Here is a 25,139-nt window from a genome sequence, read left to right on the forward strand (position 1 = left end):
GATACCAAACACAAATGTTTCAGAACCTTCAGTAAAGCAACTTGAAAGAGAAATATAGTACACAGATTACAATTTTGCATTATGGTAACTGAAAAGTAAAATGTGCATAACACTCACCAGTGCATACATAGTTATGTATCAGGAACAATCATCAATGTATAATTAATGTGTCAGGAAGGATTACTTGCTCACCAATCTTATGCCCCTAAATTTTTACCTTCTTTGCAAATGTTATTTGTATTCTAGCTAACTTAGCTTTACTGCTAGGGCTGCCACTGGAACTCATTGGTTGCTTGGGAAGCATAGCTAGCATTTGAGAGGCAAAATAAGGCATAATCTATACACCACATGGTCAGTCAGAGGCAACATCTCATCAAAGACAGCGAATGAAAGAATACACCACCAGCAACACTGTACACTATCCAAGCATTGATCAGTCACATATAAGAAACTGTACAGTGTACTTACACTGTATTGTTTATATGCTGGCAAGCACGATGAGAACAGAATGCCTATGTGGTATTGGAAGTGAAACTGCAAGACTTTGAGGTTTTAGCATGTAAAGAGGATCACAAAAAAGCAAGACTAGATCACATCAAGATAAATTTTGCAGAATTAAGAAAATTCTTAGGGAGTATTGATTGGAAGGGACTTACAAGAATAGAACAAGAGAGATATGAAACATTCATGGAAAAGTTCAATAAGGAGTATGTCGAAAATTGAAATACAGCCCCATTCATTTAGATGCCTAGTTGTTGACATATTGGTCTGGGGTGTGTTCTTCGCTTTGCCTCTGTGATTAGGCCACTACCTCTTTTGTATTACAAGATATTTTTACAATTACGATTGTTAGCTTTTTGCTCAGTTGTACCACTAGCTTTGATACATTAAAAAAAACTTTTTTCCAGAAAATGCATTTCTGAAAATGGGGTACATCTTATATGCCATTATATATGGTATATATTTTATTATTAAGCTGTGTTTAAAAGAGCTGGGCAAGCACCTCCCAAAATTAAGCTCTGCTTACCACAAATCACTGCCTCAATGCTGAACCATGGCTTCATAGGACACAGGCTCATTTCCAGACTTTCTGGAGAAAGGTGTGTCTTATGAGCCATCAAATGTGGTACTTGCCGTAAAAATTGACATTGGCCCAGTGGCATCAAGACCTTACAAGTATACTGTATGAGCAATTCAAATAAAACTTAACTGCTTATGTCACTGACACCTTTTTGTATATCAGTTCACCTTTTTCTTATTTCTGGGTATCATCCAGTTATGATGGTTGGGAAAAAAAGATATCTCACTGTTATTCTAATTACAGGCAACCCCCGTTTAACGAAGGTTCACAATGAAATTTCGCTACAACGAAGGTTTCGTTTTACTATCTTCTGCTCGTTTAACAAACACCAAACTCACTTTAACGAAGTTTTATCCACATAATTTTTTTCAAAATTTGAAAGCCCCACCGTATCATGCAAGCTGACAGGCTTTTGAATACACCAGGAGCTGCTGGTAATAAGACCTGCCTCAGGAGAAATCCTGAGACACCTGTAGAATAAAGATCAAGATCAAGCCTCTCGTGGACAACACAGGTGCTACCGATACAAAGGCCTGACTCAAAAGAAATTTTGCATCACCCGTAGCATAAAGATCAAGATCAAGATCACGCGCACCACTCACTCCCCAGTCAAAACATAACAATGTCACCAGCAGCTCATCTTCCCTAGTTCAACTTAACACCAAAACGCCCTGCAATATGGCCTAACGTTCCTAAGAAGACCAGGAAGTGTTTTACTCTCGAAGTGAAGCTGGGTATTATTCACAGACAAGAGAGAGGCCAGAAAACTAATAACATTGCTTGCCACCATCTTGACTCCATCTACTGTCTACTATTTTCAATTCAGCAGACTATTAAGAAGGCTGGTGAGACCGTATCTTCCTTGAAAGCTAAAAGAACCACCTGAACTCGTGACTCTACAATGGATAAAATGGAAAGCCTTGTGGAAATGTGGTACATAAGTTTTGTATGCGGTACCATGATGCGCCCTTTGTTTACATTCCACAGGTTGCCGGTTAGTGTATTTCCCGTTTCACTCTCCCTCCCTTCATAAAGTTAAGATCATCAACATTATAAAGTTACGTACATACATACATTAGTGTACATTATAATGAATTAAATTAAACTACCTAAATGTTTAACTTCATAATTTTTACTTTCATTAAACCTTTTACTGTACTATGATGCACTCTCGCTTTGCTTACTCTCAATGGAAGTTCAAATCTGGGGCTAAACTTGCTATAATCGGTTCGCTTAATGAAGTTTCGCTTAACGAAGAGTTTTTTAGGAACGTAACCCCTTCGTTAAGCGGGGGTTGCCTGTATTTGCATTCAACAAATCTGCATTGGGTGAATTCTCTTTGCTATCAATAAGAAACTATATAAGATAATTTACTGCACCTTCTTGAGAACACTTAATTGAATGAGTATGCTGTTCTTCAGGACACAAGAAATAAAAAATCATTGATTACTAGCATATTTAACACCTTACCTGTCCATAATGCCCAATAGTTGCTTCCTTACATCCTGTGCCCTTTTTAATGTTCTCATTTGGACAAAATTTTCATAGCACCAGGCATTTGAAAACTTGTTATTCTTCCAAGAGTTGTAAACAGCCAGTAGAGTGAGGTGATCGCCTTCTGCTTGGTTAAACTTTGCTTTCTTCTGATCAGCCAGGGCTTGTTTTTCCTTTGGCCTGGATAAAAAATTATAAAACAAAAATTGTATTAAAGACTTACTATTATCATATTTATTTGAACTAACTGCAATTTGGCTTACTTAAGTGACCACAAATATTATTGTAACATTTAGCACAACACTTATATACTTATAATTCACAATCATAATAAAGATATGCTCTATGAGTGGTTGACAGGGATGTGTTTTGTAATTTTTAGCCATTCATAATAGTATATAGACTATTAATTTTACTTATTGTACCTATGTAGAGTATTCATGGATTTTAATAGCAAAAATGGAATTTCAAAGCAAATGCATATTATGTATACAGATATTCACCGATATATGATTCACTGTTATTCGATATTTCACTTTTACAATATTTGTTTTGACTTCCCTAGTTCTGCTATGCAATCAGTTGTTTCACTTTTATGATATCCCAAGTATGCACTCATTCCCTCTGCACACAAGTACAGGTAACTCTCAATTTACGCAATAGATGCGTTCCAAGAGGCATTGCGTATATCAAAATTCGCGTAAAATAAACTTGTAATTCTCATAAGAAACAATAGATAATAGGGAGGATGTGGGATGTGGTCCAAAAAATTTGTACAAAATACTATATTTGGCTAAATTAACACTTTTATTATTTACCATTCTAAATATTAGAAGTAAATTTGAAGTAAAGGGAAAAGCAAGAAATAATAAGAGAAAGCAAAAAATAAGAGAAAACAACAAAACAAAGAATACGTAAACACAACACTCACTGCGTCACTGCCTTCATCACTCACACCACAGTGAGTCATCATCTCCTTTTTATTATTTACCATTCTAATTACTAGAAGTGTATTTAAAGTGAAGGGAAAAGCAAGAAATAATAAAAGAAAGCAAAAAATAAGACAAAACAACAAAACAAAATATGTAAACACAACACTTACTGCGTCACTGCCTTCACCACTCACACCACAGTCAGTCACCATCTCCCTCTGAGCTTTTCCACTTTATCAAAAATAACCTCACAGTATAGTAAAAAAATAAACGCAGGAGGCCAATGTCTTAATTCACCCCTCACAAGCACATGCCGTTGCAGTCCACCTCCTAGTCAAGGACGTCATCATCCACCTGCGCTTCCTCTGCTTCCTACGCTTCCACGGGATTGTCCACATCCTCTTTTGGCACTACATCTTCCACTGGTATTTTCTTGAAAAACTGCAGCATGGCGGTCTGGCGCTTTTTCTTGGAAAATTCTTTTTGCATCACTGTGTAGCAGAAGAGTGCGTCCATGGCAGTGGAGCTCCCATCTATTGGCCAGCTGCAGAACTCTCTGGCGTGCAGTTTGAAGTTGCGTCTGGCGCTCAGTTTGAAAATGTGGCTGGGCCAAATCGCGTATAAGGAAACTGATCGCATAAATTCAATAAATTATAATACAGTGGTACCTCTAAATATGAAATTAATTCATTCCAGAGTGGCTTTCGTATCTTGATTTTCCATATAATGAGTCGCATTTTACATGTAAATCCCCTAATTCGTTCCAAGCCCTAGGAAAACACCATATTGAATCTTATAAGGGTAAAACCAGAATGTAAGAAGAGCCAAATACATTTGAATCCTTCAATATACCTAACCTAACCGTTAATTCCTGTAAATGAAGTAGACAATAGAACATAATGCAATAATAAATGAAAATAATAAAAAAAAAATGTGAAACCTTACTTTTCGAGTGAGGCGATGTCCAAAAGCGAAAGTGGCGGAAGAGGACGAGGGCAAACAGCAGAAAATATAGAAAATGGCAGGAAACATTAACACTTAACTTTACGAAACACTTAAAATTATTATTTTTTTTTTCCAGTTTTTAAATTTCATCAATTAACACAAAACTTAAATTAAATTCTAACCAACAAGAGAGCAAGATCTTATGGCACGTTTATGGAGCAAACTTAAAATTTTCTGCATGCAGGAATTTCAAGTTTTGTTTCTTATCTTTCAAATGCTCAATATTTTTCGTAAAATGAAGCGAAAAAATCTTCACATATCATTTTGTAAAATGAAATTTTCGTATACAGAAACTTCCGTACCTAGAGGTACCACTGTATTTTTTCGGTCATGTATTAACAAAAACGCGTAAATTAAACACACGTAAATCAAGAGTTACCTGTACAATGAATCTTAATTTTTTCGTAGTTGAGTTATCACCCTTTCATTTTGGACAATTTGTCTAAGGAACCTAACTATTTTTACACAGTAAAGTGAGAAACCCACTTTATCAGGAGAAAACAGGCCATTTTCTTTGATAAAATAAATTATCTGGATAAAATTTCATTAAAGCAAGTTTGGTGTTCGTTAAACGAGCAGATGGTAGTAAAAGGAAATGTTCGTTGTAGCGAAATTTCGTTGTGTGAACCTTCATTAAGCGGGGGTTGCCTGTATTAAATTGAACTATTGTGTTCGAGTATTGAAAAGTTTGACTATTTAGACGTTCAAGTATTGAGTCTCCACTGTATTGGTTTAGGCCGCAAAATAAAACTACATCAACAACATAAACTAATAAAAATTATAATACAGTGGCATAGCCATGGGATGGCAGAGAGGGGATTCTGCCATGGGTGGCATTTTAATGGGGGTGACACTTTTGGTTCCCACAGTTGTCAGTTTTATATCATTAGGCCTGTGTGTACCTTTGATAATTTGATCAAGCCTTGTTTTCTTGATATAAATAAGCCTAGATGTGTCTTATTAGATAAAAACAGCTAATTTGGTCTGAATATATACATACATATATATATATATATATATATATATATATATATATATATATATATATATATATATATATATATATATATATATATATATATATATATATATATATATATATATATATATATATATATATATATATATATACAGTGGTACCTCACAATAACAGACTTTGCAGTAACAGATTTCATTCAATAATGGACTGGTCATATACAAATAAAAAATTTTCGACCATAATGACAGCTTTTTTTCTCTCTTTTTTTCCTTTAACCTACAGTTTAAGCATGGTCACAGATGAATACACATAACAATAAAGAAGCCAAAAAAGATCTGTGTTTGCCTACTCCTGCATGCTGGATACTATTGTAACTCGTTTGGTTTGCCTACAATTGACAAACTTGTAGGAAATAAGGTGGCAACTGCTTGCCTGTGGGTCACCGCAGTGACGTTCAGGGTGAATTGGGATCCCAGGCAGGTTGGACTCATGGCCTATTAGTGCAAAATTATTTTTTCTATCTTAGAAAATATATTCACATATTTACCTGTCTCTTATAAATAGGACTAGGGTCCATCTACTTTTTTCCAAGGCTGAAATACCAGAATTTAAAGACCACAGTAGAAAGTACAGCATGCATGGTAGCCGCACAACACAACACTCCCCCCCACCAGCCCCTTCTCTCTGCAACTTTATCTAAAGTTTCCTTTACGACCGTTCTACTGCAGCCATGGTAGACGGTCACTGTTCTTTTCCTAAATCTATTAATTGTGATGCTCCTCAGGGTTCTGTCCTCTCACCCACTCTCTTTCTATTATTCATTAATGACCTTCTTAACCAAACTTCTTGCCTTATCCACTCCTATGCTGATGATACCTCCCTATATCTTTCCATGTCCTTTCAGAGACAACCAACCCTTCAGGAAGTTAACAGATCATGCAGGAATGCCACAGAACCCCTGACTTCTTGTCTTCCTAAGATTTCTGATTGGGGCACAGAAAACTTAGTAGTTTTCAATGCCTCAAAAACTCAATTCCTCCATCTATCAACTCAACACAACCTTCTATACAACTATCCCCTTTTCTTCAATGATACTCAATTGTCTCTTCCACACTTCCACATTGAATATCCTCGGTCTGTCCTTTACTCATAATCTTAACTGGAAACTTCACATCTCATCTCTTGCTAAAACAGCTTCTATGAAGGTAGGTGTTCTGTGGCATTTCCACCATTTTTTCTCACCCCTCCAACTGCTAACTCCTTGTATGGAGTACTCTTCATGTTTTTTTTTTTTTTTTTTTTTTCCGGAGGGGGGTGGGGGGAGATTCCACTAATACAGCTTTACTAAAGAAGATGGAATCAAAAGCTTTTCATCTCATCAACTCCTCTCCTCTGACTGACTTTCTTCTGCCTCTTTCTCACCCCTGAAATGTTATATGTCTTTCAATCTTTTATCGCTATTTTCATGCTAACTGCTCTATTGATCTTGGTAACTGCATGCCTCTCCTCCTGCTGCAGCCTCACTGCACAAGGCTTTCTTCTTCCTCTAATCCCTGTTCTGTCCAACCCTCTAATACAAGAGTTAACTAGTATACTTAATCATTCATACCTTTCAGAGGTAAACTCTGGAACTCCCTACTTGCTTCTGTATTTCCATCTTCCTAGAACTTGACTTCTTTCAAGAGGAAGGTTTCAAGATATTTGTCCCTGGCTTTTGGCTGACTCTTTGGAATCTTTTTTTTTTTTTTTAGGAAACCTGCAGTTTCTGTGGGCCTTTTTCGTTGTAATATTTTATTGCCCTTGGCAGTCTTCCCTCTTGTGTAAAGAAAAAATAATAAAATAAATAAATAAATAAATAAAAATAATAATAATAATAAAAAAAAAAATTTTACTCCAAAGCTGGATGTTGCATCTATATGAGCAACAACTTGACTTGCTCTTGTGTCCACACTCTTGAATCTTCTGAGTTTTTCACCATCTAGCTTTGACTCAAAAGTCACTCTCTAAAGAAATTTATGTGTGCTGTCTATCTCTCCCCTAACTACTCTGACTATAATAAATTTTTTTACCATTTAACTTCTAAAGTGAGCACATTCTGTCCCTCTATTCTTTCGTGAAGATCTCCAACCTTGGAAATTTCAATGTTCACCGCCAACTTTGATTTTCTTCTCCCTTCACTGACCATCCTGGTGAATTGGCTTCAACTTTGCTATCCTCCATGACCAAGAGAAACTGGTGCAACGCCCTATTCATATTCCTGACTATCTTTGAGATACACCCAACATTCTTGACCTTTACTTTACCTCTAATCCTTCCACTTATGTTGGATATTATTCCTGGCACATAAACTCATAAGATAATAATAATTTTCTAATTACTTGGACAAAAAAGATGCACAGGTGAGAATGTGTTTTATTGTTTTCATGATATAGTGATGTATTAATAGTATTTCTAAGGTTTGAGTAACAAAATCCCCTAAATAAGAAGACTTTTCAGTGACCAGGAATGTAACCCCCCAACTTATTACCATTATTTTCTATGGGAAAATTATGCTTGAATAACATAATTTTAAATAACGCGTTCTCCAGGAACATAACCCTTGCGTTAATCAAGAGTTGACTCAACCTCATTCTTACATAACAATATGCAAAGAAAATTGTGATGCATTTTTGGGAAAGATGGAATTAATTAATGGCATTTTCATTAATTTCAAAGGGGAAAATTTGTTTGAGTTATGAGCAAATTGAGATATGAGCTCCATCATGCAATGGATTAAACTCATATCTTGAGATACCACTGTACTTATTTGTAATAAATTAGAGAAGTTGGACTCATCTTGAGTTGCCAAACTTCATTTCAAGATAAATGGGAGCAAAATATAGGCCTTCAAGTTTAAAAATAGCATCTAAATCATAAGATGTACTGTATTTGATGACTCATAAGATGCACCTCTTCTCCCCAAAGAAGTCTCAGGAAATAATGTTGAGTCCTATAAGGCCAAGCTTCAGTATTGAGGCAATGGTTGGTGGTTAGTCTATGGCAACAAAGGCAATAAAATCAAATCCCAGACATCTTCACACATGTAAACAAAGTGATGACTGGTACTACACCAGAAAACAAGTCTTTCTTTAAAGTTAACAATATATAATAGGTCATACATACCAGTAACTCACATAGAATGACATCAGTCAGGAAGAATTTGCCATACATCATATGAACCAAAACAAAATGCGCAATCAGTAATTTTGATCTTGACATGGGCAACACTGAGTTCTTTAGTGTGATGCTGTTATTCCTTGAGGTAAGACACACTTTCATACAATCCAAATCACATCTATCTTTTAAAATTCTTACCTTGTATACATGTAAAGTTATTATGATAGAAAAAAAATTATGGTTATTAGGCCTGTAGTCTCTTACAGTCAATGCTAATGCCATATGCCAGGTACATGTTAACATCTCACAAGATTGGTATGTATGCTACTAGCAAATATTAAAGTTTTAAATGGGATCTAATAATGATCTAAATGCATGTGACTCTTCAAATGTCATGTGAAATCCTTCAATTCATATTCAGAGCTTAAAAACACTCATTTAACTTTTTTGTCATTTCAATATCTGCCAATACTGGGTGCATCTTATGAGCTCATGTCTCTTATGAGCCATCAAATATGATACATCACAGTTACATGCTGTTCATCATAAGATGGACATTGCGTCCTATGGCTTAAGTGATACCTGCTGGGTAGAAATTAGTCAATAGGCATCACAGTACACATCATTGATGCATGTTCATTGGTACAAGCACAGGAACTTTTAAGACAAATGACTGAACTTCCTGCAGCCTGAGCTATGGCACTCATATGCACCCCAGCCTGTGCTGAGGTTCACACTTGCATCCTGAAGCCTGAGCTGTGGCTTGAAATTTACAGGTTAACAGTGGTATTCCTCAAGGTTCTGTCTTGTCACCCACTCTCTTCCAATTATTCATCAATGAATCTTATGCTGATGATACTACCCTGCACTTTTCTATGTCTTTTCGTAGATGCCCAACCTTTCAGAATGTAAACAGTTTACACAGGATTGCCACATAACACCTGATGACCTTTCAAAATTTCTGATAGAGGCATAGAATACTTACTATAGTTCAATCCTTCAAAAACTAAATTCCTGCATCTCTCAACCCAATGCAACCTTCCAAACACCTATTCTCTCTACTTCAATGACATTCAACTGTCCCATTCTTCTACACTGAACATCCTTGACTAGTTATTTACTTATTATCTAAGCAGAAAACTTCACATATCATCTCTAGCTAAAACATCTACGATATCAGGTGTTCTGAGTTGTCTCTGCCAAATTTGCTCACCCCTACCTACCCAGATGCTAACTCTTTACAAAGGCAATATCTTTTCATGCATGGAGTTTGCTTTACATATATGAAGGGGTGATCAACTCCTCTCCTCCAACTATCTTCAGCCTTTTTCTCATTGCCACAATGTTGCATCTCTTCCTATCTTCTACTGTTATTTCCATGCCAACTACCCTTCTGATGCCTCCTCTTCTTTCCACAGACTTGCAACATATGACTTTTATATTTCCTTCACCCTATTCTATCCACTTCTCCAATGCAAGTTAAGTGGGAGATCCCCCTATGTTTAAGAAATAGCGCTATTTTCTTCTAATTCACACAGTACATGCAAAGCATTATGTTAATCATCATATCCAAATTTGGTGTGGATATGAGTGAATTTTTTTTTTTTTTAATTTTTTTTTCCAAAAATTTTGGAATTAGTTTGGAATTGCCAATTCTTCACCGATTTTAATGTGATTTTTACAGCAATATCACATCATCTATGTTACCATATATCCATACAAAAATTTTTGAAAATCTTTTTTTTTATTTAAAAAAAAAAATGTATATTTTTTTACTAGTCTAGAGGTGAAAAATAATGAAAAAAATTTTTTACCTACTTTCTAATTTTGGACTCGTATTCATTTTCTACAACCATTCAATGCTTTTGTCACAAACTTTCAGCCAAATCGGACAAAAACTAAAGGAGGAGATAGCATTTGTGTGTGAAAATCCATGGTTTTGAGAAAACCAAAGTTTGCCTTCCGAGGAATGGCTGCATGTCCTACTTCTCTGGCCTCTCTTCTCTCTCTGATAGATATATGCACTGCTTGCTGCTGTGCTGGCTGCTGGCTGGGTTCAGGATGCCAGAGGTATGAGAATGTGTTTTCACTTCATTATTTCTTCATAAAATAATTATTTTAAGCGTAAAAACAAAAAAACAAAAAAACATGCATACTCCTCCTTTACTCACACATCACAGACATTTAATAGACATTTAAAGGGCTGCTTGCTAGGCCCTTTAAAAATTGCGGTAGAGAAAAAAAGAACTTCACCATTCGATATTAGAGGGATACTAGTTGTTGCCTGGCTGTAGAACAGAAAACTGATATTTTTCATCTGCATCTTCAAAAATTAAGGCGAATCTCCCCATTAATTCACAATCTTGCACATGACTTTCTCTTTTCTTTTACCACTATTCTATTTACCTCTCTAATGCAAATTAATTCACAATCTTTCATCTCTTTCTCTGGTAGACTCTGGAACTCCTTACCTGCAGGGAGTCAATAGGACACAGCCCAAGCTCTACTGATTCCCTGTGGAACTGGTTCCAGAACCAGTTCTGACGAATCCATCAAGAACCAATTTTGTGAATACTCAAATTATTAGTTCCTGCCCATCATTAAATCATATAAATGGTATGAGACAACTTATTTATATTTCGATATAAACAAAGAATAATAGTAACCACTAACCTGTAGAATACATTTTGTACAGACAGCATAGAGACAATGGTAAGGATCTCATCTGAGCACTGTAAGTGAACTGACATGATCAACATTTTGGCAAGGTTGGGCTCAAGAGGAAACTCAGCCATTCGTCTCCCAAGTCGAGTTAGCAGTCCTTCATCATCCAGGGCACTGTAACATGAACATCAACATTATCTCAAATACATCACAGCTCACACATATTCCACTTCATAACTAGTGGCAGCTCATGTACAGGCACTGTGGAACTGCCGCACTTCATATTATGGATAATATTCAATACAGGCAACCCATCTTCGATTTTATAATAAAATGGTAGAAGGTAACTTGTCAGAGAGAGAGAGAGAGAGAGAGAGAGAGAGAGAGAGAGAGAGAGAGAGAGAGAGAGAGAGAGAGAGAGAGAGATCAACTAACAGGTTGGCGCATGAAAGCGTGTGTAATTCACCTCGGTCGCCTGCTGGTCACCCAGCCAGTCTTCCCCATTACGTGTGCGTGTGTGTTTGAGAGAGAGAGAGAGAGAGAGAGAGAGAGAGAGAGAGAGAGAGAGAGAGAGAGAGAGAGAGAGAGATAATGTAATTTGCCTCGGTCGCCTGCTGGTCACCCAGCTAGTCTTCCCCATTACGTGTGCGTGTGTGTTTGTGTATTGTATTTACCTAATTGTAACATACGGGAAAAGAGCTATGCTCGTACTGTCCTGTCTCCATATCTACTAATGTCCAGCTTTTTCTTAAAATCATGAATATTCCTTGCGTTGACCACTTCCACGTCTAAACTATTCCATGCTTCCACCCTTCTATGAGGAAGCTATATTTTTCACATCTCTCCTATAAGTGGCCATTTTAGTTTTTCCCATGCCCTCTCGACATTCTTTCATTCCACATACACAGATCTTCCCTATCCATTTTTCCATGCCAATCATCACTCTGTATATTGCTATCAGGTCTCCCTTTCTCTTCTGTTTTCCAGGGTCGGAAGTTGCATTCTGTTCAGTCTGTCTTCATAAGTCAAATCTCTTAAGTCAGGCACCATTTTGTTGCAGCCCTCTGTACTTTCTCTAGTTTCCTTATGTGTTTCTTTAAGTTCGAGCCCACTGTATTGTTGCATATTCAAGCCTCGGTCTTATCATTGCAGTAATTATTTTCTTCATCATTTCTTCATCTAAATATCTGAACGCCACTCTTATGTTCCTCAATAAGTTCAATACTTCTCCAATTATTTTGTTTATATGTCTCTCTGGCGATAGGTCATTGGTAATTGTCACCCCAAGGTCTTTTTCTTCATGACTGGTTTTATGTCTTCATTTCCTATCTTGTACATACTCCTGATTCTTCTTTCACTCTTGCCAAACTCTATTTTCTTGCATTTTGTCGTGTTGAACTCCATTTGCCATGTACAGCTCCATTTCCATATTCTGTCCAAGTCTTCCTGGAGTAGTTCGCAATCTTTGTCACATCTCACTTTTCTTAACAATTTTGCATCGTCTGCAAATAGGCTCACATAACTGGACACCCCATCCACCATGTCATTTATGTAGACCGCGAACATTACTGGTGCCAACACTGATCCCTGTGGAACTCCACTCTCCACCAAGCCCCATTCTGATGGTCTGTCCTTAATTATTGTTCTCATTTCTCTTCCTACCAAAAGTCTTCCATCCATTTTAGTAAACTGCCATGCACTCCTCCTACCATTTCAAGTTTCCAGATCAGTCTCTGGTGTGGTACCTTATCAAAGGCCTTTTTAAATCCAGATATATTCCATCAGCCCAACCATCTCTTTCCTGTATTACATCTATCACCCTCGAATAGTAACATATCAGGTTTGTCGTGCATGAACGCCCTTTTCTAAAACCAAATTGACACTCACAAAGTATGTCATTTTTCTCCAAGAAGTCTGTCCATCTATTCTTCACCACCCTCTCACACATCTTAGCTACCACACTTGTAAGTGACACTGGTCTATAGTTCAATGGGTCTCTCTTGTTACCTGATTTATAGATTGGGACAATGTTAGCTCTTTTCCAGTCTTGGGGCACTACACCTTCCCTTAATGAGGCATCAATTACTTCACAAACTTTTTCTGCCAGTTGCTCCTGCATTCTCTTAAAATCCATCCTGATACCCCATCAGGTCCCACAGCTTTTCTCACTTCTAAACTCCCCATCATATTCTTGATCTCCTCCACAGTTACTTGAAACTCCTTCATAATCCCTTTCTGTTCCATTACCAGTGGTTTGTCAAAAGCAGTCTCCTTTGTGAATACCTTCCAAAGCATCCATTCATAGCCTCTGCCATTTCCTGGGATCTTCACTGCATACTCCATTTACTTCTAAACTTTCAATACTTTCTCTATTTTTGATGTTGTTGTTCACATGTCTGTAAAAAGCCTTGGTTGGTCTTTACATTTATCAATTATATCCTTTTCTTGTTTCTTTCTTTCTTCTCTTCTAATCAACACATATTCATTTCTTGCTCTTTTGTAACTTTCCCACTGCTTAATCCGTCTTTTCCTTCTCCACCTCTTCCATGCATCCTCTTTTCTTGTTCTAGCCTTTTCACATCTATCGTTAAACCAGTCCTGCTTTCCAACTTCTCTATGTTGTCTTATTGGTACAAATTTTTCTCACCTTCTTTGTATATTTTATAAATTCCTTCCACTTTTCATTTGCTCCTTAGCACTCTTGAATTTCATCCAATTTGTCTCTTGAAAGAATTTCTTTAGGTTTCCAAAATCTGTCTTGGCATAATTCCATCTTCCCACTTTATATTCTTCATTTCTTCTAGATTTCTCTTCATCTATCACCTTGAACTCCAAAACTGCATGATCACTCTTTGCTAAAGGGCACTCCACCCTCATCTCCTCAATGACCATTGGCTCTGTACTAAAGACCAAGTGTGTGTGTGACCCACTGTGTGTGTGTATTTCCCCATGTTGTCTCTGATCCTTCCATTGTCCTCCCAACACACCTCTTTACAATTAAAATCTCCCATCATTATAGTTCGTTCACAGCCACCCAACATTTCTTCCAGACATGTTCCTGTATCACTTATCATTTCTTCATATTCCTGTACTGACCATGCATTTGTCTTGGGTGGTACGTACACCACTATGTAGTGCCTCTTTTTCCTTCATTAGTTTCTGCTCTGATCTTTAGCACTTCTGCCTTTCCCATACCTTTTTCACTTGATCCACCTTTATATCTTTTTAACCAGCAACATCACTCCTCCTCCTGTGTGTGTGTGTGTGTTGTGTTAATTGTAACATGTGTGTGCCCTCTCGACATTCTTCATTCCACATACACAGATCTTCCCTGTTTTTCCATGCCAATCATCACTCTGTATATCACATATGTGTGTGTCATCTGTGTGTGTGTACTGTGTGTGTGTGTATTTACCTTGTATTTACCTAATTGTAACATACGGAAAAGAGCTATGCTCGTGTTGTCCCGTCTCCATATCTATTAATGTCCAGCTTTTCTTAAAATCATGAATATTCCTTGCGTTGACCACTTCCACGTCTAAACTATTCCATGCTTCCACCCTTCTATGAGGAAGCTATATTTTCACATCTCTCCTATAAGTGGCCATTTTAGTTTTTCCCATGCCCTCTCGACATTCTTCCATTCCACATACACAGATCTTCCCTATCCATTTTTCCATGCCAATCATCACTCTGTATATTGCTATCAGGTCTCCCCTTTCTCTTCTGTTTTCCAGGGTTGGAAGTTGCATTCTTTTCAGTCTGTCTTCATAAGTCAAATCTCTTAAGTCAGGCACCATTTTCGTTGCAGCCCTCTGTACTTTCTCTAGTTTCCTTATGTGTTTCTTTAAGTTCGAGCCCACTGTATTGTTGCATATTCAAGCCTCGGTCTTATCATTGCAGTAATTATTTTCTTCATCATTTCTTCATCTAGATATCTGAACGCCACTCTTATGTTCCTCAATAAGTTCAATACTTCTCCAATTATTTTGTTTATATGTCTCTCTGGCGATAGGTCATTGGTAATTGTCACCCCAAGGTCTTTTTCTTCATGACTGGTTTTATGTCTTCATTTCCTATCTTGTACATACTCCTGATTCTTCTTTCACTCTTGCCAAACTCTATTTTCTTGCATTTTGTCGTGTTGAACTCCATTTGCCATGTACAGCTCCATTTCCATATTCTGTCCAAGTCTTCCTGGAGTAGTTCGCAATCTTTGTCACATCTCACTTTTCTTAACAATTTTGCATCGTCTGCAAATAGGCTCACATAACTGGACACCCCATCCACCATGTCATTTATGTAGACTGCGAACATTACTGGTGCCAACACTGATCCCTGTGGAACTCCACTCTCCACCAATCCCCATTCTGATGGTCTGTCCTTAATTATTGTTCTCATTTCTCTTCCTACCAAAAGTCTTCCATCCATTTTAGTAAACTGCCATGCACTCCTCCTACCATTTCAAGTTTCCAGATCAGTCTCTGGTGTGGTACCTTATCAAAGGCCTTTTTTAAATCCAGATATATTCCATCAGCCCAACCATCTCTTTCCTGTATTACATCTATCACCCTCGAATAGTAACATATCAGGTTTGTCGTGCATGAACGCCCTTTCCTAAAACCAAATTGACACTCACAAAGTATGTCATTTTCTCCAAGAAGTCTGTCCATCTAGTCTTCACCACCCTCTCACACATCTTAGCTACCACACTTGTAAGTGACACTGGTCTATAGTTCAATGGGTCTCTCTTGTTACCTGATTTATAGATTGGGACAATGTTAGCTCTTTTCCAGTCTTGGGGCACTACACCTTCCCTTAATGAGGCATCAATTACTTCACAAACTTTTTCTGCCAATTGCTCCTGCATTCTCTTAAAATCCATCCTGATACCCCATCAGGTCCCACAGCTTTTCTCACTTCTAAACTCCCCATCATGTTCTTGATCTCCTCCACCGTTACTTGAAACTCCTTCATAATCCCTTTCTGTTCCATTACCAGTGGTTTGTCAAAAGCAGTCTCCTTTGTGAATACCTTCCAAAGCATCCATTCATAGCCTCTGCCATTTCCTGGGATCTTCACTGTATACTCCATTTACTTCTAAACTTTCAATACTTTCTCTATTTTTGATGTTGTTGTTCACATGTCTGTAAAAAGCCTTGGTTGGTCTTTACATTTATCAATTATATCCTTTTCTTGTTTCTTTCTTTCTTCTCTTCTAATCAACACATATTCATTTCTTGCTCTTTTGTAACTTTCCCACTGCTTAATCCGTCTTTTCCTTCTCCACCTCTTCCATGCATCCTCTTTTCTTGTTCTAGCCTTTTCACATCTATCGTTAAACCAGTCCTGCTTTCCAACTTCTCTATGTTGTCTTATTGGTACAAATTTTTCTCACCTTCTTTGTATATTTTATAAATTCCTTCCACTTTTCATTTGCTCCTTAGCACTCTTGAATTTCATCCAATTTGTCTCTTGAAAGAATTTCTTTAGGTTTCCAAAATCTGTCTTGGCATAATTCCATCTTCCCACTTTATATTCTTCATTTCTTCTAGATTTCTCTTCGTCTATCACCTTGAACTCCAAAACTGCATGATCACTCTTTGCTAAAGGGCACTCCACCCTCATCTCCTCAATGACCATTGGCTCTGTACTAAAGACCAAGTCCAGTCTTGACGATGCTCCCTCTCCTCCAAACCTAGTATCTTCTTTGACCCACTGAGTTAACACATTTTCCATTGCCAGTGTCAATAGTGTATTTCCCATGTTGTCTCTGATCCTTCCATTGACCAGTCCTCCCAACACACCTCTTTACAATTAAAATCTCCCATCATTATAGTTCGTTCACAGCCACCCAACATTTCTTCCAGACATGTTCCTGTATCACTTATCATTTCTTCATATTCCTGTACTGACCATGCATTTGTCTTAGGTGGTACGTACACCACTATGTAGTGCCTCTTTTTCCTTCATTAGTTTCTGCTCTGATCTTTAGCACTTCTGCCTTTCCCATACCTTTTTCACTTGATCCACCTTTATATCTTTTTAACCAGCAACATCACTCCTCCTCCCATCTTACCTACTCTATTTCTTTTCCAAACGTTATATTTCCTTCTCCAACCTTCATCAGGTCTTCTCCTCTCTCAGTTTTGTTTCAGTAAGACCCACAATATCTGGGTTCTTGTCCCTCAAGTAATCGTTGAGTTCTAAAATCCCGATATCACTCCATTTATGTTGGAATACATTACATTTCGCTCATATGTAAGTTTCTTTAGTCCTTTCTTGCTGTACTTTTCTGGGTTATGAACCACTTCCTCAGTCTCATATCCAAGATTCTCCAGAAAAACTCTTTCTTCTCTTCTTCTGTCCTCTCTTCATTTTTTTCAAAGCCTCCTTTCTCAACTCATTTAACATTTCTCTTTCCTTTTCACCGAGATCTCTTCTCAACCAAATCTTCCTTGTTGTTTCCTGCTGGGCTAGCCTCCATGACTTCTCCACCAATTCATCTACATCCTTTTGTGACTTAAGTTTGATTCTTATTGGCCTCATACCTTCTCTTGTGAACTTTCCAATTCTATGGAAGTCCTCTATTTCTTGTACTAGGTCTTTTCCTCCTCTTGCACCACATTAATGATATTATTTATCACCTTTTTATGTTTTCTCTCTCTCCATTTTACTCGGTGTCTTATCCTCCTCCACACCAAATATCACCACACATCTCTTTTTGTCTACAGTTTCCCTCACCAATGTCTCATTTGACTTAATAACCTTCACCACTTTCTCAGCTATCTTCTCTTCTATGATCTGTTGATCTATAATTTCAGCAAGGCCCAAAGTTTTCTCCCTGACTCTTTGATTTCCTTTTCCAGACTTGCAACTTTGTAATTTACCTCCTTTCTTTCCACTTCCTGACTTTTTTCCATTCAGCCTGCTTCTCCATCACTTTTCCTAGAGATTCTCCACATTTTTCGCAATTCACTTTAATTAGCTTAACTTCCTCTTTCAGTGCTGCATTTTCCTTCTTCATATCGGCACAGTCTCTCTTTACATTGTCATAACTCGTTTCCAGGCCCTCATACTTTTCAAACAGTTTTCAATTTTACCTTCTAACTCCAGAATTTTCTTCACATAAGCGCTCTTTTCCATTATTCCTTGAAACCCTGTGAAGTCTGATTCCTCTTTCGAGTTCACGGCCGCCATGTTGCGCAGACGTAAACAAACCAGCTGATGGCTCAAACGCAGGCTACAGTTTATATTTACCTTCACTGGACATTATTTTGCTAATCAACAGTTAACATGACTATATGGAGACGGGACAAACATTACCAGCTCCTTTCCCACCTTGGTTACTCTTAGGTAACTGTAGAATTATAGATGATTGCTCTGGAGCTCAGCGACCACCTCCGCCATCGACGATGTCCCGTGTGTGTGTGTGTGTGTGTGTGTGTGTGTGTGTGTGTGTGTGTGTGTGTGTGTGTGTGTGTGTGTGTGTGTGTGTGTGTGTGTGTGTGTGTGTGTGTGTGTGTGTGTGTGTGTGTGTGTGTGTGTGTTTTTTGTGTTTGTTATTTTTTTTTTTTGTTGTTTTTTTTTTCTCTCTCTCTCTCATTTTTACTTTTTTTGTGTGTTGTGTTGTTTGTGTTTTTTGTGTGTGTGTGTGTGTGTGTGTGTGTATTTACCTAGTTGTAGTTTTACAGGGCCTGGGCTTTATGCTCGTGTGGCCCGTCTCCATATCTACACTTATCCAATCTTACTTTAAAAGTGTGCACACTCTTTGCAGACACTACTTCTTCATCTAAACTGTTCCACGTCTCAATACATCTCTGGAAACTATATTTTTAATATCTCTCAGACATCTTCCTTTCTCAGCTTTTTACTATGCGATCTTGTGCTTGGTGTCATATTCTTCTCTCAGGATCAGTTTCTCATTATCCACTTGGTCCATTCCGTTGATCAATTTATAGACTTGTATCAGATCTCCTCTCTCCTTCTTTGTTCCAAGGTTGGTAGATCCATAGCCTTTAGTCTCTCCTCATATGTCATCCCTTCAAGTTCTGGGACCATTCTTGTAGCCATTTTTGTAGCCTCTCAATTTCCTTATGTGTTTCTTTTTATGAGGGGTCCACACTACTCCTGCATATTCCAATCTGGGTCTTATTATAGTATTTATCAATTTCTTCATCATTTCTTTGTCCATGTAGTGAAATGCTACTCCAATATTCCTCAGCAAATTATATGTTTCTCTAAAAATTCTATCAATATGGCTTACTGGTTGATTGTTTTCTTCCATCGTCACTCCTAAGTCCTTTTCCTTTTTGACTTTCTCCAGTTCTACTCCATCTCCCATCTTATAGATTCCCACAGGTCGTCTTTCACTCTTTCCCATTTCCATGACATGGCTTTTGTTCACATTGAATTCCATTTCCCACTTCTTACTCCATTCCCAGATCTTATTTAGGTCTTCTTGCAGTATTTCACAATCCTCCTTTTGCTTTATAACTCTGCACAGTTTCGTATCATCCGCAAACAAATTTATGTAGCTGTTCACTCCTTCTGGCATGTCGTTAATATAAATGAGGAAAAGTATTGGTGCCAATACTGACCCTGTGGCACTCCGCTTTCTACTGCTCTCCACTTGGACTTCATATCTTTAACTACCGTCCTTATTTCTCTCCCCCTCAAATAATTTTCTATCCATCTCAATGTGCTTCCTTTTAAGCCACCCTTCTCCTCTAACTTCCACAGTAATCTTGCATGTGGCACTTTGTCAAACGCCTTTTTAAATCCAAATAGATGCAGTCAACCCATCCTCTCTCTCTTGTACTCTATCAACTATTCTAGAATAGAAACTCAATAAATTAGTTACACAAGACCGTCCTTTTCTAAAACCAAATTGGCTATTTGATATTAATTTGTTGTCTTCAAGGAACTCGATCCATTGTTTCTTTATTATTCTTTCACACATCTTGCATATTACACTAGTTAGTGATACCGGTCTGTAATTTAAAGGTTCTTCCTTCCTTCCGCTCTTATATATGGGAACCACCTCAGCTCTTTTCCATTCTACTGGCACTGTTCCATTTTCTATTGAGCATTTTATGATGTTGTATATAGGACTTGCTAGTTCTTCCCTACATTCTTTCAGTATTCTGCCTGAGACTTCATCCGGTCCCATTGCCTTCTCTTCATCCAGTTCCTTCATTAACTCTTTTATTTCAAGCTTGGTTACTTTAATCTCTTTCATATAGATTGTCTCTCTATTACCCTGTGGCCTCTCAAATTTGGATTCTTTAGTAAAGACCTCCTGGAATTTTTATTTAATAGTTCTGCCATACTTTTGGGTCTTCCACCATCCCGTTCTCTCCTTTTAACCTTTCTATTGTTTCTTTTGCCTAATTTTTCCATTTATGAATCTATAGAACAATTTTGGTTGCTCCTTACATTTTTCGACAATATCTTTTCAAGTTCTTTTCCTCTTCCTTCCTCACCTTAACATATTCATTTCTCGCTGCCTTGAAGTTTTCCTTGTTTGTTGGATTCTATTTCTCCTCCACCTTTTCCATGCTCCATCTCTTTTCTCCTTTGCCCTAGCACACCTTGCATTAAACCAATCTTTCTTTCCTTCTTCTTTTGGTCTATATTTTGGGACATATTCCTGACTCCTGTTTTGTATATTTCCAAAAATAAGTTATATTTGTCTTGCATTGTCTCTGAGTTTTCCATCTCCTCCCAGTCTACGTTTTAAAATAGTTCTTGAGATTCTCAATATCAGCCTTTCTGTAATTTAATCGGTCTCCTTTGTATGAATCGTCTCTATCTTCCTTTCCTTCTTCTATATCTATTTCTAATATTGCATGGTCACTCTTTCCCAATGGGCACTTATATCTTATATCATCATTCATTTGTATACCCTTGTAAAAACTAGGTCCAATCTCGCCGGCTCGTCGTTTCCTCTGAATCTTGTGCATTCCTTTACTCTCTGGTCCATCATATTGTCTATCATTAGGTTCAAGAATCTTTCTCCCAGGCTTCTTCCCCATACCACTTTCATAATTTTCCCAGTCCACTTCTTTACAGTTGAAATCTCCTACTAATATCACTTTTCTCCTTTCTTTAACGATTCTCATTAGACTCCTTATTGTGTCATCTATCATGTCTTTATATTCTTGATTGGTCCATGAATTTGTTTTGGTGGCACATATGTTACAATGATTGTTAACTCTTTTTATTAATATGCACAATACTTCTGCTTTTCCTTCCCACATTCCATTTCATTTATCACTATCTCCTTCCTTAACATTATCATGACTCCTCCTCCTCCTTTACCCACTCTGTCTCTTCTCCATACATTATACCTATTATCCAAGTCTATTTTGATTGCCTTATTTAGTTTTGTTTCAGCCAGGCATACAATATCTGGATTTTCTTTCCTTATGTAATCTCTTAATTCTAATTTACTTGATAAAACCCCATCTATGTTCGTATACATCATTTTAGTCTTTTGCCTTTATCATTTTTAGTTAAACTTGTTCCACTTTTTTCTCTTCCTTCTCGTTTATATACCATTTCCTTATCCTGTCTCCTAGAATTCTCCAAAAAAAATGCCTTCTTCTCCTCTTCTGACCTTTCATTATTCTTTTCCCTTACTGCTGCTGCCAGTTCATTGTATCTCTTCCTTTCTTCCTCATTTCTATTTTTCTTTATATAGATATCCTTGCAGCCTTCTGTTTCTCTAAGTTTTGTTGTTTTGTGTGTGTGTGTGTGTGTGTGTGTGTGTGTGTATTTACCTAGTTGTATTTTACGGGAAGAGAGCCTATGCTCATGTTGTCCCGTCTCTATATCTTAGTGTCTAATTTTCTCTTAAAGTCGTGTATGAAATTTTGCACACACCACCTCTCTGTCCAGTCCATTCCATATATCTATCACTCTATGGGGGAAGCTGTTTTTCTTGAAGTCTCTTCTGTACTTGTCTTTTCTGAGTTTTAATCCATGCCCTCTTGTGTCCCTTCTGTCCCTCTTTAGCAGGTCAATCCTATCGGGAAGCTCCATATTATTCATTATTCTGTAGATGGTCAACAGGTCGCCTCTTTCTTTTCTCTGCTCCAGTGTTGGTAATTCCAGTCTCTCCAGTCTCTTTTCATACATAAGAGCCGACAAGGTTGGGGCCAGTTTGGTGGCCGCTCTTTATATCCTTTCAATTTTCCTGATATTCTTCCTCATGTTAGGTGACCACAGTACTGCTGCATACTCCAGTCGTGGTCTGACCAAGGTTACCAATAACTTTTCACCATATCATCATCAATATATGAGAATGCAATTCTAATATTTCTCAGTAAGTTGTAGGTCTCACCAACAATTTTATTTATACGTTTATTGGGGGAAATTTCCTTTGTTATGAGAACTCCCAGGTCCTTTTCACTTTCCACCTCCTTAATCTTCTCTTCTCCAAGTTTATATTGTCTTGTTATCCTATTTTTGCTCTTCCCAAATTCCATTATGCTACATTTCTTAATGTTGAATTCCATCTCCCATCTTTTGCTCCATTCTCATAATCTATCTAAGTCCTGCTGTAGAGTTCTACCATTATCTTGCGACCCAACTTTCTTTAAAAGTTTTGCATCATCTGCAAAGAAACTCATAGCTTTCTATTCCTTCATCCATGTCATTTATGTATATTGCAAACATAATTGGGGCCAATACAGAACCTTGCAGAAAACAACTTATAACTTCCTTCCAGGTGGACTCCCTATCTCTAACTGTCACTCTCATAGTTTTTCCAGTTAGGAAATCCTTCATCCATTCCAGCAATTTTCCTTTTATTCCCCCTATATCTTCAAGTTTTCTTATTAATTTTCCGTGTGGAACTTTATCAAATGGTTTTTATAAATTTAAAAATACACTGTCAACCCATCCATCTCTTTCCTGTGTTATGTCTATGACTCGAGTAAAAGCATATAAGGCTTGTTACGCATGATCTTCCTTTTGTAAAGCCAAATTCTTACATTAATTATATTTTTTTCTTCCAAATGTTTGGTCCATCTTTCTTTGATCACACATTCACATATTTTAGCTATTGTACTTGTTAGGGACACTGGCCTGTAATTTGTTGGGTTATCTTTATTTCCTCCTTTATATATTAGCACAATATTGGCTTTTTTCCAGTCCTCTGGTACTCTTTCCTTTTTAATAGAACATTTTTATTATATTGTATACCTTATTTGCCACCTCTTCTCTCCACTCTTTCAATATCCAATTTGCAATTCCATCCAGACCGTGTGATTTTCTTACATCTAAATTTCTTAGTTATATCATTATTTCCTGCTCCGAAATAACGATGTCTCTCATCGCAGGAGATTTATTTCCTAGTTCTTCGTAATTAATGTTTTTTCTCTTGTAAAAACTTCTTGAAAGTGTCTGTTCATTATTTCAGCCATTTCCAATTCATCACTGTATTCATTATTTTCATAAACTAGTTTCTCTATTTTGTGTTTGTTTTTCAACTTTTTGTTTATATATCTATAAAAGATCTTTGGCTGATCTTTGCATTTTTCTATTATGTTTTTCTCATAGTTTTTCTTTTCCTCTCTTCGTATTTTAACATAGTTGTTCCTTTCTCTGATACAGACTTGCCACTTCCTTGGATATTTGTCTTTTCTCCATATCTTCCACATTCTATCCATTCTATCTCTTGCTTCTTCACATTTTCTATTAAACCATACTTCCTTATATGAGTATACTTGTAAGTGTATCTTTAAGTACTGATGATGAGGTCGCTATGCGACTGATACAGGATAACCTAGATGGGCCCTGGTGGCCCTTTGTTATCCTATTATTTATGTTATGTTATGTTATATTTATCTTTAATTTTCAGTCTCAGGATATACCTATTCATTCCATCATTATAAATTTCTTTAAATGTCATCCACTTTTCCTCCACTCCTGCCTGGTTGCCAAATTTAGTCCAGTCTATCTTTTGGAAAAGTCTTTTTCTCTAAACTTTGTTTTTCTATATGTCAATCTTCCTTTTTTATGTTTTTCATTCTGTTCTTTTTAAATCACTTCCTTGAAGGTTGCTACTATTAGTACATGGTCACTTATTGCCAAAGGTGTCTTATAATCTACCCCATCCACAATTTCAGGTTCCGTTGTAAATAATAAATCCAGTCTCGATGGCTCTTCACTGTTCCTAAATCTGGTGTTTTCTTGAATCCATTGTGTCATTGTATATTCCACAGTTAACTCCAGTAACGTGTAATCCCATGAATCCTCATTTCTCTCTGTAGTCATATCTTTCCCGTGCACTTACTTACAGTTGAAGTCCCCCATTATTACAGTATTTCTTTTCTTTTCTAATATTTCAATTAGTGAGCATTTAGTATCTTTCAAAACTTCCCCTATTCTACTACACTCCAAGATCTTGTCTTGGGTGGTACATAGCAGACTACAAATTCTCTCTTCTCCATATAATTTTTCTCAACTACAACTGATATAATTTCTGCACTGTTTCTGCCATAATTCACGTTCAATACCTTTAGGTTTTTTTTTGCTTAGTATCATCACTCCTCCACCCTGTTTTGCTTCTCTATTTTTCATATAGATATTGTACTGCCCATTCCCAATGGGGTTTAGTGTCAGTTGATTTTTAATTTGGTTTCTGTGATCCCCATTATGTCAGGCTCACCTCTTTAATAAAGTCGTTCAATTAATTTATCCCTGAGACGAGTCCGTTTATATAAGCAACTTTTAATTTTCCACATTTCCCCTTATTTCCTCCTCTGCTCTTTCTTCTCTTTACTTGATGTACCATTTCATTTGTCTCATGTTCCAAACT

The 25,139-nt window shown here is 37.1% G+C and overlaps 1 protein-coding gene across 1 annotated transcript in view; it reads right to left on the reverse strand.

Moving 5' to 3' along the window:
• The window catches only part of LOC123503532 (ATP-dependent RNA helicase DHX8-like), a 258,222-nt gene that overhangs the window by 20,844 nt on the left and 212,239 nt on the right, over positions 1 to 25,139 (reverse strand). Inside the window, exons 10-11 of the mRNA XM_045253371.1 lie at positions 11,321 to 11,485; positions 2,552 to 2,755 (exon numbers count right to left, since the gene is read on the reverse strand). Coding sequence (XP_045109306.1) covers positions 2,552 to 2,755; positions 11,321 to 11,485 — 369 coding nt within the window. The remainder of the gene's footprint in view (positions 1 to 2,551; positions 2,756 to 11,320; positions 11,486 to 25,139) is intronic.

Source organism: Portunus trituberculatus, chromosome 14, assembly GCF_017591435.1.
Source record: "Portunus trituberculatus isolate SZX2019 chromosome 14, ASM1759143v1, whole genome shotgun sequence".
NCBI lineage: Eukaryota > Metazoa > Arthropoda > Malacostraca > Decapoda > Portunidae > Portunus > Portunus trituberculatus.